General features: G+C 32.6%; 1 protein-coding gene across 1 annotated transcript; it reads right to left on the bottom strand.

Moving 5' to 3' along the window:
- Nucleotides 1-2,250: 2,250 nt before the first annotated feature.
- LOC147390684 (Protein kinase superfamily protein) lies at nucleotides 2,251-7,444 on the bottom strand. Its single transcript, XM_086459243.1, has 7 exons — nucleotides 7,283-7,444; nucleotides 6,134-6,259; nucleotides 5,675-5,790; nucleotides 5,368-5,578; nucleotides 4,935-5,169; nucleotides 3,840-3,990; nucleotides 2,251-2,748 (listed from the first exon to the last, which is right to left on the bottom strand). The coding sequence occupies exons 2-7, from the start codon at nucleotides 6,204-6,206 to the stop codon at nucleotides 2,347-2,349; spliced, it is 1,188 nt and encodes a 395-aa protein (XP_086315369.1). The 5' UTR covers nucleotides 6,207-6,259; nucleotides 7,283-7,444; the 3' UTR covers nucleotides 2,251-2,346.
- Between the last annotated feature and the right edge of the window lie 9,068 nt (nucleotides 7,445-16,512).

Below are 16,512 nucleotides of genomic sequence, written 5' to 3'. Positions count from 1 at the left end.
TCATACTTTATTGTCAGGGAAATTATGTATTTGCATTCAAAAATCAAAGGTGAAATTTTTTACATAAAAAATGTGTTGAAATAATTGTTGTCTATGTGGTGTTAAGATAACTCCAAATATTACGAAATAAGAAAATGTTAACGTCCAATACCTCATGGGGACATTAGCAATCTTCACCACATTTTTTTCAGTAAAACCCCTCCACATTTTATCTTTTAGTGAAAAATATAAAAGCATATTAGTCTATTACCTAATGAATATATATGAGTCTTGTAAACGTGTGTCCAAAAGGCACACATTAAATACACCCGGGGAACAAGCACCTAGGGGTATTTTTTGTCAAAAAAATATTTTTTAATGGCATTTTTGGTTGAAAAATAAAATCCCAAGATGTATTTAATGAACTTTAACGTGTACTATGTTAGCAAAATCTTACATTTATTATGCTCTTAATAAATGCATTTATTATGTTGGCATTGATTACCAAAACATTTACTAAAAAACAGCATTTAAATTAAAATATTAAAACGTCATTAACATTTATTATGTAAACAAGAATGTATTATGTAAAAGATCAGCATATCTTTATATTTTTCACTAAAAGACAAAATACAAAGGAATATTATAATATTATTTATTGGACAATGTTAATATCCCCATGAGGTCTTGAACATTAGAATTCCCTATAAGAAAATTGTGATTAAAAAAAAAATAGTAATTAAGGAATAAACTCAGACTTAAGGAGATTGGGAGAAGAAAATGTATAAATAAATTAATAAAAAGACGAAGGGAGTGGATTCAAATCCGGATATGAATCTAAATAAAAAATTTGAATATGGATGTTGACACACACATATCCGACCTGAACCTAACCTGTTTTAAGCACTCGAATTAATTAATTCAGTCTAATCGAATCCAAATATGATTTTAATGAAAGTAAAATATAATCTAAATCAGATTTGGATCCAAATAAAAAATTTGGATATGGATATGGACACAATTATATTCGGCCCGAACCTAACCCATTTTAAGCCCTAAGAAGTAAGGATAGACACGCCTAACTACGCATATCACAATGCCAATGTGCCCATGACCAACAATTGTTGGCCATTGCAGCACTACATCCAGTATTTTATCGACCAGGGTCATCTCTAAGAATACATGGGGAGTGGAATAAGGGCATGGATTCAGGAAATTAAGGTGCCCATGACTAACAATTGTTGGCCATTGCGGCACTACATCTAGTATTTGATCAACCAAGGTCATCTCTAGGAATACATGGGGAGTGGAGCAAGGGCATGATTCAAGGAATTAAGGTGGAGAGGGCGGAGGAGGTAGCACCACAACCAGCATGATAGTTGTAAGAGCTAACGACCCGACCTCCACCAACTAAAGAATGCTGGGGTGACCTACTAGAAATTGGTTACATGTATGTTCAATGATAAGATCGAGAAAATCATGGAGGTTAACATCCACTATATGCTTAAGGGATAACTCCAATACTTGTGTGACAAAGAAGTTGTAATTAAAAAGGAAACCGCCAATTTAGGGATAAATTCGAATTTAGAAAAGAAAATCTATAAATAGTGGGTTAGACCAAGGTAAATTTATGCAATTCTTGAGACTCGTATTATCTAAAATCCATAATTGACTTGATCGTCAAAGAGTTTTTGCATGGACCACCCCACTATTTTTTAGTATTTTGTTTTATCTAGGTCGAAGATAACTACATGAGTCCGAATAGCCTTACTTAGTAAGTAAAAAAGACCTTATTAATGTGTAACAAAACTTCCCGATTCCATACTTTTTTAAAGAGCAAAACGAAATTACTTTCTACTTTCTAAAAATTACTCTTCCTAAGTCAATTTTTTTTTTCTACTTTATATCCAAATGAGCTCTAAAATAATTTGCTACTTCCGACTAAATAAAGAACCTGAAAATTCAAGATCATCGTCAAAGCATTTTCACAAAGTTTTTGCGTTCAACTAAACGAATTATGTTTTTCATCCAAACCTGTATAGAGCCTTCTTTTGTTATTGCAAATGTGTTCATTCCACTCTTACTACTTCAATCCAACTTTCTATTGAATCTTCCTCCTCATTTATAGCATGATATAATATGCTTGATTACCAAAATAAATTATGCTTTTATCTTTGTATCCACTTAAAATGTGGACACTTACGTCTACCCAAACCCAGCCTATTTACAAGCTTATCATCCTGTAAAAGAACTTGGTTTAAACAACTCACAAAGACAAACAAAACTAATAAAATGGTGACACAAATTTACATAGAATAACAAGTCCAAAAACCAAGAAATTTTTTTTTGTTTTTTCGGGTGACAGAATCAATCGCTCCGGTCCGAGATGGCAGTGAAGTTCATCGTTGCATAAGAGGTGTTGGCGGTGGTGTTGTCCAATGACGATGTAGTATCTTGCTTATCTGAACCATAGGAAACAGTGTAAGACGTATTCCCCGTGGAAGGCTTCTCTTGTTGGCCACCACTTCTAACTTTAAGATCCATGAAATCAGATATGAGGCCAGGTTGCGTTATCATCGTGTCATCAATAGTCACCTCGCCTGTTAGCATCCTCACCACCTTTGACATTGATGGCCGGAGCTTTGGTGAGTCTTGGGTACACAAGAGACCAATTTTCAAGAACTTGCAAGCCTCCTCAGCATCGAAATCCCCATCCAATGCCGTGTCCACAAGCATCACCAATTCCCCTCGCTCATGCAGTAGCCATGTCTGCAACAACGATGAATTAAGTTGCTAAGTTTTAGAAATGATATAGTAATAAAACACAAGTCTCCATAGTTTCTACTAGGATTTTTACAAGGGATCACACTTGTTTGCTTCCTATAAAGAATCGAACAAAACATAGCACATAAAAGGGATTCGATAGAAAAATAAATAAAAAACTATTAGATGAAATGCTTGTGAAACCCGAACCACATTGATTTTGACCCAACAGACCCCCATGAGACCAGTGAAAGGTGGGTTCCCGATATGCAATTACTCACTACAATACCAAGTGTATATATTTGTATATTTGCAAAATAAAAATAAAAACACTCTTATGATAATATTTATCATTGTAATTGAAAATGAGAAGTATGTTTAAATTGGACCTAAGTGGGTTCATAATTTTCCTCACTTTCATCTTCAGTATCATCAACAGCTTTATTTATCCTAATTGGGATCAGCTACACGTCTTAACTTAATTTTCTTGTTTTTTTTTAAGTACAGTTTTTATAAATTTACATACTGGAATAACTTTTAGCTGTCAAATGAGCAACATAAGGTAAGGTCTGGTGGAACAGATTTGATTGCTAATTAGAAGAACTTTTAGGTTGAAGTCCCTTCAATTTTAGAAATTGCTTTGCTATAAATAATTCCATGTTTTTCATGTCATGCTCAGACATAGTTGGGATAAGGCAACCATAATGATAATTTTTTTCAATGTCTTATGCTCTCGGCCTCAAAGTGCTATTTATGAAATAATATTTCTTACAAAACTATTTTAAAGATAAATAAATGTTCTGAATTTGGTTTTTTCACATCATTTTAAAAACTAGTTTTATTCCTCTAGACTGTAAGGTGATTTCTAATATTTATTTTACCAATAAATTATACAAAATTCAAAACAAATCTCACCATATGTTTTATGATCCATTTCTATTTGACCCCCGTGAATTTATGATCCTATGAACATGTTTGTATACCAATATGCCCCATAACAAATCTCCTTGGTATTATAGGGTATCAAAGTGTTGAGCCTGAGATTCTATTTATAGCCCATAGATGTATATATATAGAAGGATCCGTGAATTCCTTACCCTTTCAAGAAGATATTGTTCTTCAACGGGTAACCGCGTGTTCGTGTTGCATCTCCCACTGACTATTTCCATAATAAGAACACCAAAACTGTAAATATCTGCTTTCCGAGTCAATTGTCCCCGTATTGCATATTCAGGGGCCAAATAACCTCTACAAAAAGAACAAATACAATACCAGTTGTAGAAACTATTGTTAGAAAGGAATTAATGCATTGTGATCAAGAGGGCAAGTGTAACAAAAAAGTTTGAAATTCATCCAATCAAACATAATTATAATATTCTATCCGCATAATCACATAAATGCTGAAATGGGCTTTTTCCTAATTTGTTTCAAATGACTCTATTTATTTTTTTCTGACTTTAAAAAAAAATAAATTCATTGAAAAGTTCTATTTACTCAAGCTCACTTGTGAGGAATCTATCCAAACTAACTTGGTTTGAGCCAAGTATTATTAATTTCAAGTTGTTTAATGCAAGTTATTACCCACTTTGAAACAATCTTCAAAACTTAATATGAAATATCCAAATATCATAGCATAACCTATGTAACAATGACATTCCATTTTTGAAAATTTGCCATGTCAGGAAACCACGTTCTACTCATGTGTCAGACGCATTCCAACACTTGTGCAAACAATAGAAGGGGTGTTTCATCCTCCATAAAGCTTTATGGTAATGGAAGTGTTTTATTTTACTTTTCATAAATAGTCGATTCCCTTTTATTGTACAACCCCTAATTTAAATATAATTAAAATAAGATTATAACACATGTACAGGCAGGTCCAGGTTTTGGGCTTGTCAAAGATGCCATATCAGACACCTAGTAGTTATGTACAATGTCAACACCTGTCTGTGTGATTGTTACATAGGTCATACCCAATAGAACAAATACATTGTTCAGACCAAAAAAATCCATAATAGGGACACATAAACCAACCAAAGTTTTCTTGTATTAGTGTGTGTACCTAACATTATGCTTGTTAATGTATTTTATGACCGATAAAATTACCAATTGTGTTGAAAATTTCTAAGAAAAATAGCATCACAAATGAGATACATGGATAAAACAAGAGGAATTGGAACCGTAGAACTTACATTGTCCCCGCAACACGTGTACTGACATGAGTCATATTTGGAGGGATAAGCTTTGCAAGACCAAAATCAGAAATTTTGGGGTTGAGGTCTTTATCAAGCAGTATATTGCTTGCTTTAATATCTCTATGAATAATGTGACGGTCTTCCTCATGGAGAAATGCAAGCCCACGTGCAACACCAATGCAAATCTTAGATCGTGTTTTCCAATTAAAGTGGATGCTACAGTGACCTCCACCTTCAAGGAGACAAGATTCACATCAAAATCTGGTAAATTATTGGATTTTCTAAAGTGAGTTTCTATTGCTACACCAACTTTTACTAACAGCACCCCAAGATCACCAAAGAATAAACACACATCTTGGGTGCTGTTAGTAAAAGTTGTTGTGGCAATAGAATGTCTCTTTCCTAAATTGAAGTTAAATATGAGAAGTACCTAGAAGAGTTTTTGCAAGGCTATTATTCTCAAGGTAGCCATAGACAAGAATTCTATGATTTCCTTCCACACAACAACCATAAAGCTTTACTAGGTTTACATGCTCTATATCTGAGATCACATCTATTTCCGTCAAAAACTCCCGAACCCCTTGCCTTGATTCTGCTGAAAGCACCTTTATAGCAGCAAGTGTGCCACCCTTAAGCTTTCCCTACTCATCAAAAATGAAGATAAATCAGTTACGGTCCCAAAAACTGAAGATTGAATCATCATTATTTTGCTAAAATATGTGGATGGTACACTTTACCTTGTAAACAATACCAAAACCTCCCTCCCCAATTTTATTAGACGGATTAAAATCTTCAGTGGCAATTCTCAACTCTCTGTAACTGTACAGAGTAACATTCGTGATGCCAGCAACCTCTGTATGTATGAACCCAATATGATTAGAAAGTTGTAAACAGCCCCAAAATAAAAGCAAAGAATATATGAGGTGCTATGTAACAATTCATTCTAATAGCTTTGGATCCAATCTAATCATACTTATTGCATTAATAAGTATGTGCCTATAGTCATAATTGACAAACGATAAAAAGTATTAGAAATAAAAACTAGGTAAATTTAAAGAAAAGTGATAATAAGTAAGATATCAACTTTTTTTCGATGGTTAGATAAAGATATAAATTTAATCTGCCAACAAGATATAGTACAATTTCGGTAAAGAATGTATATTATTTCCGTAGTTTAATAACTTTTGAGTGCTTACCTTCATCTAATTCAACAGTACGATTATTTGAAGAAGCCCCATTCCTTCTAAATAAGAAAGGGAAACAAGGCATTATTGTATGTTGAACCAAGGACCAACCTTCAATGTCAAGCAATGCTTCGAGCACTGCAAAAATAAATCAAATGCTAAGAATACATCACCAAAGAAAATTGCCTATTAGCATTATATTGAACCCAGCCAATTAGCACAAAGAAAATTCTAGTGACAAGGAAAATGTCACCAAAGATAAGTTGTGACGAGAAACCATGCAAACTAAACTTCTAAGAATATGGTATCTCTTGCTAAAGACTTCAACCATGCAAATGCATAATTTTTTTTCCACATAAATCCAATGAATTTTCTAGAAGATAACCCACTTAGAATTCAAACAATCCAAGACAAGATATAGATTAAAGGGAAAAAAAAAAGTGATTTACATAAAGGGGGGGTGGGAAAATCTGTTATATGAACACACTAGAATTTGAATAAGGCTTTGATGATGATCCACAAAATTAAAGATCAAAACAAAAACGACATGTTCCTTGTAATAAATCTAAAAGAGCAAATTTGTATAGTATGTGACCATATAATCAGGGCTCAACCAACAATCCATACAGTTTCTCTCACCCACTCAAGCTTTTTCAAATCTTTTTCCAACAACTAAACTACCAAATAACTTCAACTATTATGAAAGCTGGGAATCGTCAAATTTATCAGTTTTTCTTGTTGTATCTGATAAATCATGCAATTATCAAATCCACCAAAAAGGTTTGTGATGGATATGTCCCAATCAATTATCAAATTCCCAATTTTTTTTTTTTTTGGTGTGCTTGTATTGACTTGCTCATTTCTTGTCTGATCTACTCAACAAACAAGAACAAACCCAATAATCCAAAAACCCATATATTACAAATCCCAATACTTCACTTCAAAAAAAAAAAAAATCAAAAGCCCATATATTACAAACAAATCCCAATACTTCACCTCACAAAAAGAAAAAAGAAAAAAACATATATAACAAGAGTCAATACTTCACTTCAGAATCAAAACAACAACAACCCAAAAAAAAAAAAAAGTAATTGAAACACTCAAGCTAACAATTTAAGCAGACAAAACTGAAATCAGAGTAGACCCATTGATGAAATTTACCTCAGAAGCTCAGCTGTGTACGCACGGAGAGGAGGCGGAGATCGTTATCTCTAGACTCTAGAGAAGAAGAGCAGAGGTGGTGCGCAGGTTAGCGACTGCAGAGGTGCGCACGATAAACAAATAGGTAGGAGTCCTTAGCTGACGATGCAACTCTAAGACACGCAATTCTTAAAATACGTCCTCGAAAGTCCACAGGGTCGGGTTCGTTGGGGCGCTGGGCGCGTAATCGTAATCGTCAAAAAGCCGATTTGGTTGACTGAGTCAATTTGGGTGATTTCCCACACGTTTTGGGTAAATATTTGAGTTAACCTCGTGTGTTTTGAAACTAATGACATATCTCACTTGACCTTCAGTCTTCTTCATAGGCTAACTCAAAAAGACCCAAATACTCTCACTTCATCTTTTAGCCAAAACTCTTATTTTCCTTTTTAAATCAATCATCTTCAACCTTTATGGTATATTTTCAATCCATCGATTTCAACATAATATTAATCCTTCGTTGAATATCATAGATTTATTATCAATTTTTTTTTCTACATTCTTAAAAAAAATAAAAAATTGTAAAACCAGTCAAGTTTTTCAATTTTATCTTTGTCCATCTTTTTCTATCTTTCCTTAATAGAAAATCATATATTTTTCTATCCAAAATTCTATCATTTTATACTTCTACAATATATATGTAGAATCGTGCTAGAGTGACCTTAAGATTGTACCTCATAACGTACATCTTGACGTGAAAGTGTATAGGAACCATAGATACTTTTTCACTCGTATCTCAATGAAAAGCATCTATGGTTCCTATACACTTTTACATCAAGATGTGTGATGCGAGGGACACTCTTGAAGCCACTTCAACATTAACACAAAGTCCAATTCACTTAAAAGATCAGAACAGATCGGAGTCGTTAGATAGAGTGTGATCTAACGGCATAGATGGTTAGGACACAATTTGTCCCCTTTACTTTGTTTGTCGAACACAGCCCCCCCACCCCCCCCACCCCCTCTGACCTATATATATAGGGGGTTTGAAGGTCCTAGAGAGAGTCCACCGATATTGCTATATGTTTCTTGTCATTTAAATCTAAGTAAGATGTTGTATGGTTTCTTCTCGGTGGTAAGCAATCTTAGGAAAACGTGAGATGTGGAAGAGATTGAACACATAGTACAAAGAAACGAGAGACCGCAAATATTGCTATTTGCATTATTCTTTTAAGGTTTTCCTAATGTAATCCTAAAAGAAAAAGATAATGGTTGTTTTAACATTTATTGTTTTTAAGGTAAACGATGATACAATTAGAGGCGGTGGGGGCTAACTGCTAATGATGGCCAATGATGATAAACTCGATTTACTTCAATGCAGATGTTAGGTTCGTCACTGCAAATGATGGGTTGGCCAATGATCTCAATAAGAGTGACAAAATATTCCACTTAAATCATTTTCAGAATCTTGTAAAATCTCTTAATTGTTTTTTCGATCTTTTTCTATTCGAATTTTCCATGAAATCTAGAGGATTGTGGTGTTAGATTGCTATTTTGGTGATCCTTTTGAGCACAACAACCCTTAGTAAGATTTGAAATCTTGTAAGGAAATTGTTTCACTGTTTTTTTTTACAGATTTATCTAATGACCTATCTATTTTAATTTTATTACAAAAATTCCCTTGTTTTATCGAGTTTGTTATTCAACAAACCTTTCTTTATGAATCAGGCTGGCATGATTAAATTGGTAAGATTTCAAATCTTACTAAGGGTCGTAAGGCACACATGTATTATCAAATTGGCAATCCAACACCACAACATTATAGATTTCAATAAAAAACTCATATTCAAAAGAAAAAAAATTCAAAAATAAAAATTAAACTTGATCGAAGGTGCTAAAAATGGATGGCTTCCGAACTCTCAAATTTAAAATAAAAATATAATGGTGAAAATTAATTTATTTTTTTTCGATTTTTTTCCTCAAAGTTCTTAGAAATTTGTCCTTCATAATCATGTGGCATCATATCATGTTTTTAGATGCCACAAATTGATGTGGTTAGGATCCACTTCAAGATATGTTAAATAACAGATTAACTGCATTAATTTAAATTTTATGTCGTGGATCCCCACTCCAAGGTTTGTTAGGTAACAAACTTGATAAAGTAAGGTTAGGTGGGTAAAAAAAAACTTTAAATAGTAAGGTCCACCAAGTAGATCTCTTTCTCTTAAGAGTGCAGTTTAATGGAGACTCTTTGTATCGTCAAGTTAAAAAATACAGGGATATTTCTAATATGTACCAAGTGTAGGGGATTAAAAATTGACTCTCTCCTTTATTTTTTATTTTTTTGAATGAGGACTATAACCCCCCACTGATCCCTACTTGGCTCCACTCCAGAACCTACCTCATACATATATCTTACATTAAAGATTGAAGTAGATAGAACATTAAAGATGCGGGTTAAATGTTTTGCCCAAGGAGGTTGAAAATGGTTTGTTTTGAGAAGAAAAATCAAAGGATTTTTTACTACGAGGTTGAAGGTGAGGGCATTTGGGTCTTTTCAATTAGTTCATAAAAAAAGACTGAGGTAAGGGGAGGATATTATCAATTTCAAAAAACAGGGGTATTTGTAATATTCACTAAAAACAGCGAGGCATGTCTAGATCACTCGGTTAATTTACTTGGTAACGTATCGGTTGCCCGGGTCAATTTATCGCGATATTAAACATCAGGTCAAGATTTAGATAAGTCCATCAAGACGGCGTAATGCCACGTGGACGCTACAGTTACGGTTTCACATTACAAATATGCGCCACGTGATTGGACTTAGTTAACTTTAAAAGGCCTTTAAAAATAAAAATAAAATGAATAAAGTTTGATTTTTAAATTTAAACTCAATTAAAATTCCAATTTTAAAGTTGCCCCTTGACGATGTGGACCTTTTATCCTAAAAGACCGGGTTTGATTTTTTGGTGATTTTTTTTTTTTAATGTTTTTTTTTTCAAAATGACAATAGCCCCCTTGACCGCAGTCTTTTCTTGCTGGACAAAATAAAAATGGTCTTCATCAACTAGTTTCTTTCTAGAAACAAGTCATCTTCAATTTCTAGGGTAAAAAACATTCATCCAAGTATTCAATCTTAAGATTCTATATACTAAAACCATGAGAGAATAAAATTTATTGTCCTCTTTAACCTTAAGGTTCTATTTGCTTTAAACTTCAAAAGTCAAGGATAAGATAGGAATTTTGAATTAAAGTGAACTTTGGATTGAAAAATTAAGAATTTTTACGAAGGATTAAGGTGAGTGAAAAATGGTTGATTAGGTTAATAATAATTTACCACAAATGTTGAAGAGTTTGAAGATAACTAATTATGGAAAGAATAATCGAGGTTTATTTTATTTATTATAAGTTGAAAATGGGAGCATTTTAGATCATTTTATTAAGTATATAAGAGAAAATGGAGGTTTGAGGTTATAGGACATGTCATCAGTTTGAAAAATTGGGAGTATCTCAAATATTAACTAAAACGTGAAAGAATATGTCTAAATTATTCAAAAATACGCCCAATAATATTTTAGAAGTTTGAAAATAAAAAGAATATTTTATAATTTTAAAATTATTATAAAAAGGAAAAAAGATTTAACTAACTTGATAATGGTGACACTGAAATTAAACCTTGTTGAGCCATATATACGTAGTGCCACATTAACCAAATAACACCTCAACATTACAGAGTCCATGGATTGGATTGGATTAGATTTGAAATGAAAGGCTATTGAGTTCAAAATTTTAAAATTCAAATCTAATGATGAAAACTCACCATTTTTTAAGTTCTTAAAATTATGTACTCTACATCCATGTGACATTCGATCATGTTTTCGTATGTCACATGAAAGTATGGTTATGGAACTTTCACGCCGTATATGTAAATTAAGAGTTTTTCAAATTTAAATGACATTTGGACTTCTTGATGTTGTGAGATAGATCAAATTATATGGTGGATGAGGTGTGTCTGGCTTTTGCCTAGACCGAGCTAATAATAATCCAGTCGTCGTTCCTCGTTAGGGAGATAAGAGGAGGGAATTCGAAGTTGCTAAAGCAAGATTAGTATAAGACAAAGGTAGGGAGGAATAGTATCACAATTCTCGTATGAGTATGAGTGTCAATTAAAGGGTTGGTTCCGATTCAGCTCCTAAGGTGATTAGAACAATAACCATAATAATTTTTCGATTCCAACTCCATCTCTAGCTCTAAAACAAGTAGAACCAAAAATGGAACCACCAAAAAACATCGATACCCGTTGGTTATAATTTTAAAAAAAAATATATTACAAAAAAATTACCTTTAAAAAAATGAAATATTATGTACAAAGTATCAATTTAATTATAATTTGTTCCTATAAAACTATGAGTTAATGGGTTTTTTTTTTTCAAAAAATGAAAATTCATCTTCTTTATGAGTAATAAAGTTTTAGAAGAGATAGTCCATTTTAAGTTTCAATGCATAGTTTATATGAAAAATTAACAGCTTTATATACCACATATTAACTTTAAAATTTAGAAAAACCTTAAATCATGTATAGAATAAAAAAAAAATCATAAAATAAATTGATTTCGAATACCATCAAATAGAACATAATATTTTGATTCCTTCTTGTTCGATTCCATTTTATACTCTACTCTTATCGATTTCGAAAACTTTACTCTTATCAGAATCGGGATTTTCAATTTCGATTCCAATTAAATAGGTACACATTGACACCCTTCATACGACATGGTGAGACCAAGATTGAAATAGTCATCTCATCACTATGCTTTGAAGTCCCTATCTGTATAGGTATATTTGGTGTGAAACAACATTGCCCTTTAATAATATGTGAGTATGGTTACATGCATGTTATGTCCTAATAATTCTGTCATGTGGGCTAGAACATGGTCTGACAAAATGACTAATTTTTATTTTTTTCAACGTACTTTCTACTAAGCACAACTCACATCCTCTGTGCTTCGAGACATAAAAAGGTGTATTGTAGGGAAACACAAACAAATGTTAAACGATCATGACAGATCCAAAAACACATGATCAGTTGCCACAGTCACGGGTACAAAGAACACAAAATTTTAAGAATTTTCAAAATAATATAATATAAAATTATAAATATTATTTTCACAATAAATATTAATTTTTAAAATTAGGAGTTCGATGATCATAAATTTTCAATAACATAGATAAAATCTAAAAATGATTTTTTTTAATTAACTTTTCCCATAAAATCTAAAGGGTTGTAGTGTTGGATTGCCAAACTGAATTCCCAGGTCAAGGGTGGATTTACAAAAGGGGCTGCAAGAATTTTCAAAGACTATGGATTAGTGAGCTATTGCAATAGATTTTAATTATGGATAAAAAAAATCTGCCACAATTGGCCCCACAATTTTTTTTTCCACTATTAGTTGTCCCCCCACAATGTTTATTTATTTATTTCTTTCTTTTTTCACTCTTAGTTGTCCCCACAAAAAATTTTCTTTTCTACTTTTTTTCACTCTTGGTTGTCCTCACATGAGTAAAATCCTATTTCGGCCAATGTGCCATGCCACATGATAAGGTGGCATTTGGGTAGGGTAGAAAGTCATGATACATGTTTGTGGTTTATTCTAGGTAAGTCAATTTATTAAGAGAGTTGTTATTGGCACCCCAACTTTTACTTATTACATTCTAATTGCTTAATTTATTTATCACATCCCAATTAATGATTTTTTTAATCAAATTTTTCCATGAAATCTACAGGATTATAGTGTTGGATTGCCAATGTAGTAATCCACGTGAGCTCAATGACTCATCTTACTAAATTCCCAGGCCATTGGCAGATTTATAGTGGGTGCATTTTCCCCCGCAAGAATTTTCAAAAACTATGGATTAGTGAGCTATTGCAATAGATTTTAATGGCGGATAAAAAAAAATCTGTCACTATTGTCCTCACAAATTTTTTTTTCCACTCTTAGTTGTCCTCCACAAATTTTTTTATTTTTTTTAAACTCTTAGTTGTCCCCACTCTACCCTTGGTCATCCTCACATGAGCAAAATCCTATCTCCGTCCGTATACCACGCCACATGACAAGAGTGGCATTTGGGTAGGGTAGAAAGTCATGATGCATGTTTGTGGTCATTCTAAGTAAGCCAATTTTATTAAGAGAGTTGTTATTGGCACCCCAACTTTTACTTATTAAATCCTAATTGCTTAATTTATTTATCACACCCCAATTAAAGGCTAAAACACACCATTCATTCTACATGAGACTTACAACAACAATGATTCAAAATAGGTCTCCCAATGCAATTGAAGCATAATCCTTTCTTACAGCATTCATTCATTTTTTTTTTACTAAGGATTCTCCCTCCTTGTGTGAGTAGTTGATTCCTCGTAAAGAGAAACTAATTAGAAGACTTGCATAAGTGTTAACTATAAGAACATCTTCACGCCAAGTTGAATATCATCTTTTAAGCACGTTAAATGTGGTATGAAACACCCAATTAGTAAGGTTTCCAGTAGTTGAGGCATATAATTAACTAGTTGCTCGAATTGAGTTTGATAATCTTGGATTGTCGTAATATTGTCTCCACCTAGAATAGTCCCCACTCGGTTCTTACACTTTCAAAAGGGTCGAATCATTTGGAACCCATACCAAATGATTGTATTAACAAAAATACCGAAAAATATTATCGATTCGAGATGGTCAGGTCTCCAAAGCTCATTAAACCAAGTTTAGTAATCATCAAACTTACTAATCTTGAGATACAACTCTACTATTATAAGTCTAATATCATAATCTAATTAAACTCAAACACCTAAAGATAACTACGACCAATTTTATTCCTAATATAACTAAAATTAAGATAAGGGACACATACTAAAATCAAAGAAAAAGTTACTAAAAATAGGGATGAAGGTAGTAAACCATATCAGAGCATCCCTACTTTCTCGTTAAGCAAACCAAAAAGCCCACTATCTTTGAGCAATATAAAACAGATGAGGCAAGCGAGAGACAACAACAATGTAGGCGCGACTTGCGAGGGACAAAATCTATACGCAACTAAGTCAAACAAGACAATAAGTTATCTTGATGCAACTACCAATAACTAACTAAATATGCCTCATGCGAGCAATGTGAAAATGCCTTTGGGGTGAGAGCTTGGAGTGAAAAAGAAAAGTCTGCGACTGCGAAGCTTGGCCCCACTAGGCCTTGTCCCTACAAGTTAGAATCAAATAAGTTCGACTCGAGCTAAATTCCAATAAACTCAAGCTTGGCTTGACTTGACTAGGTCCATGTGGGCCTAATTGAGTCGTGATGAATGCACCTGATTTAGGTACACGATTGACGTGACAAGGGGCATGGAATCATAGATGTTTTTCATCGGGATGCACAGGAAAAAGATGTGTAGTTTTGTGCCCTTACCACTTTAGGTGCGTTACCAAAATCACGTGCATTCGTCATTATTTTTTTTTAATTTTTTCAAAAAAATTAAAATAGAAACGCCTAAGTTAATCTGACCAGAACACCATTATGAACTAGGTCGTTGGTCAAGTTTTGGGTTTGAAACTTAACTAAAGGCCCGATCAAGTTTAGCTAACCCAATTTACAATCCTAGTGAGGATCAATAGTGAGATGGATTCTTATTTTTAATCTTTATATGTTGAGAGTCCAACTAAACAAGAGTCCTCGTGAATTTGTGATTTTCTCAAATGATGTTACGAATTTCTTTCTTAGCCTTGTTACTCTTACTCAAAATAACACTTTAAGTACCACTGTATGTAGAGAATTATCAATTTTCCTTATGTATGTAACACTCATATCTCAAGAAAAAGTCAATGATTTTTTACAAACTCAAATACTCTCAATGTTATTTTGAGTCCGTTTAGATGCATTTTAAAAGATTTTTTTTAAAAATAACTTTTGAACATAAAAAAAAAAGTAAAAAAATTTGTTTAGATTAATTTTAAAAAATTACTTCATTTTTTTCAAAATATAATATCTTAATTTTTAAAAAGAGTAAAAGTAAATTACTTTTTTTATTTTTTATTTTTAAGTGTTATTTTCTTCCACAATTATTTTTTATAATTTTTTACTTTGTATCAAAAAAAATAAAAAATAAATTGTGTGTTGTTTTAAGCGATTTTAACCTCTCTCTCTCTCTCTCTCTTTCTTTTTTTATATTATGACATGATCGATTGGTAATCCGTACTATTTCGATGATGCTTTGAATGTGGCCCAAGAATAGGGTACAAAGGTTGTTGAAATTTTTTATGAATGTCATCATTGTTTTTAAGGGTGGACCTTATAACTCTCGTCATGACCTGTCATTATGTGCCAAGCGACAAAAGAATTTGACTTGGGAAAAAAAACTTTGAAGAGCTAATGGAAGTCGTCATGACTTGTTTTGATGTGCCAAGTGGATATAGATTTCAAGGAAATTTTGCCTTTTAAACCCTAATTGCTCTCATATCGAAAACTGTCCAAATCACCTTCCTAGCAAAGACTGACTTTCTTGATTTGATTGTTCCGTTGTAAGTAAAATCATAGTTACAGAATTTGCTAATTTTTTAATGCAAATTCAAGAAAAAATATTTGTGATAAATGACGTCCATAACTAATTAATTATTAAAAAAATTATTTATGATTAATTTAGAGAGCTACTATTATCACACCAACTTTTACTAATTTCACACCAATTCTTATAAAAATCATCAAAGAATTGCACACAATTGGTGAGGTGTTAGTAAAAATTGGTATAATAATAGAAACTCTCTCAATTTCAAAAATCATTGATTATAATTATTTGAGGATTTTTTAATGAATCATAATAGTTTGACTACCCCATGTGCCACACTCGATCGACTCTCCTGATGTGATAAGTTTAGGAGTTGCATATTTGTATGCCTTGAGATACACAACTACATTTTTTCAAAAAATTGTGTATCCCGAGGTTTATAGATCTACAACTCTTGAACTTGTCACGTTAGGAGAGTTGATTGAGTGTGCCATGTGGGATAGTCCGATTATCACGACTTTAATTTTTTTTAAATTAATAATCATTTATTTTCAACAAAATAACTAATTTTCTTTTTTGATCAGTCTCCATATAAATCTTAAACATTTTCTCCTAAATGAAATCCATCGGATTCACTCTTCAATTTCTTTCTCGATTTGGAAAACAATTTGTTCTCTTTGTAAGATAAATTTCTAATCAGCAGCGTT

This window comes from Akebia trifoliata, chromosome 11 (assembly GCF_017979445.1).
Source record: "Akebia trifoliata isolate Shusen 1 chromosome 11, ASM1797944v1, whole genome shotgun sequence".
In the NCBI taxonomy this organism is placed as follows: domain Eukaryota; kingdom Viridiplantae; phylum Streptophyta; class Magnoliopsida; order Ranunculales; family Lardizabalaceae; genus Akebia; species Akebia trifoliata.
Note: the sequence above shows the minus strand (reverse complement) of the source record. Positions and strands in the feature narration are given on the sequence as shown.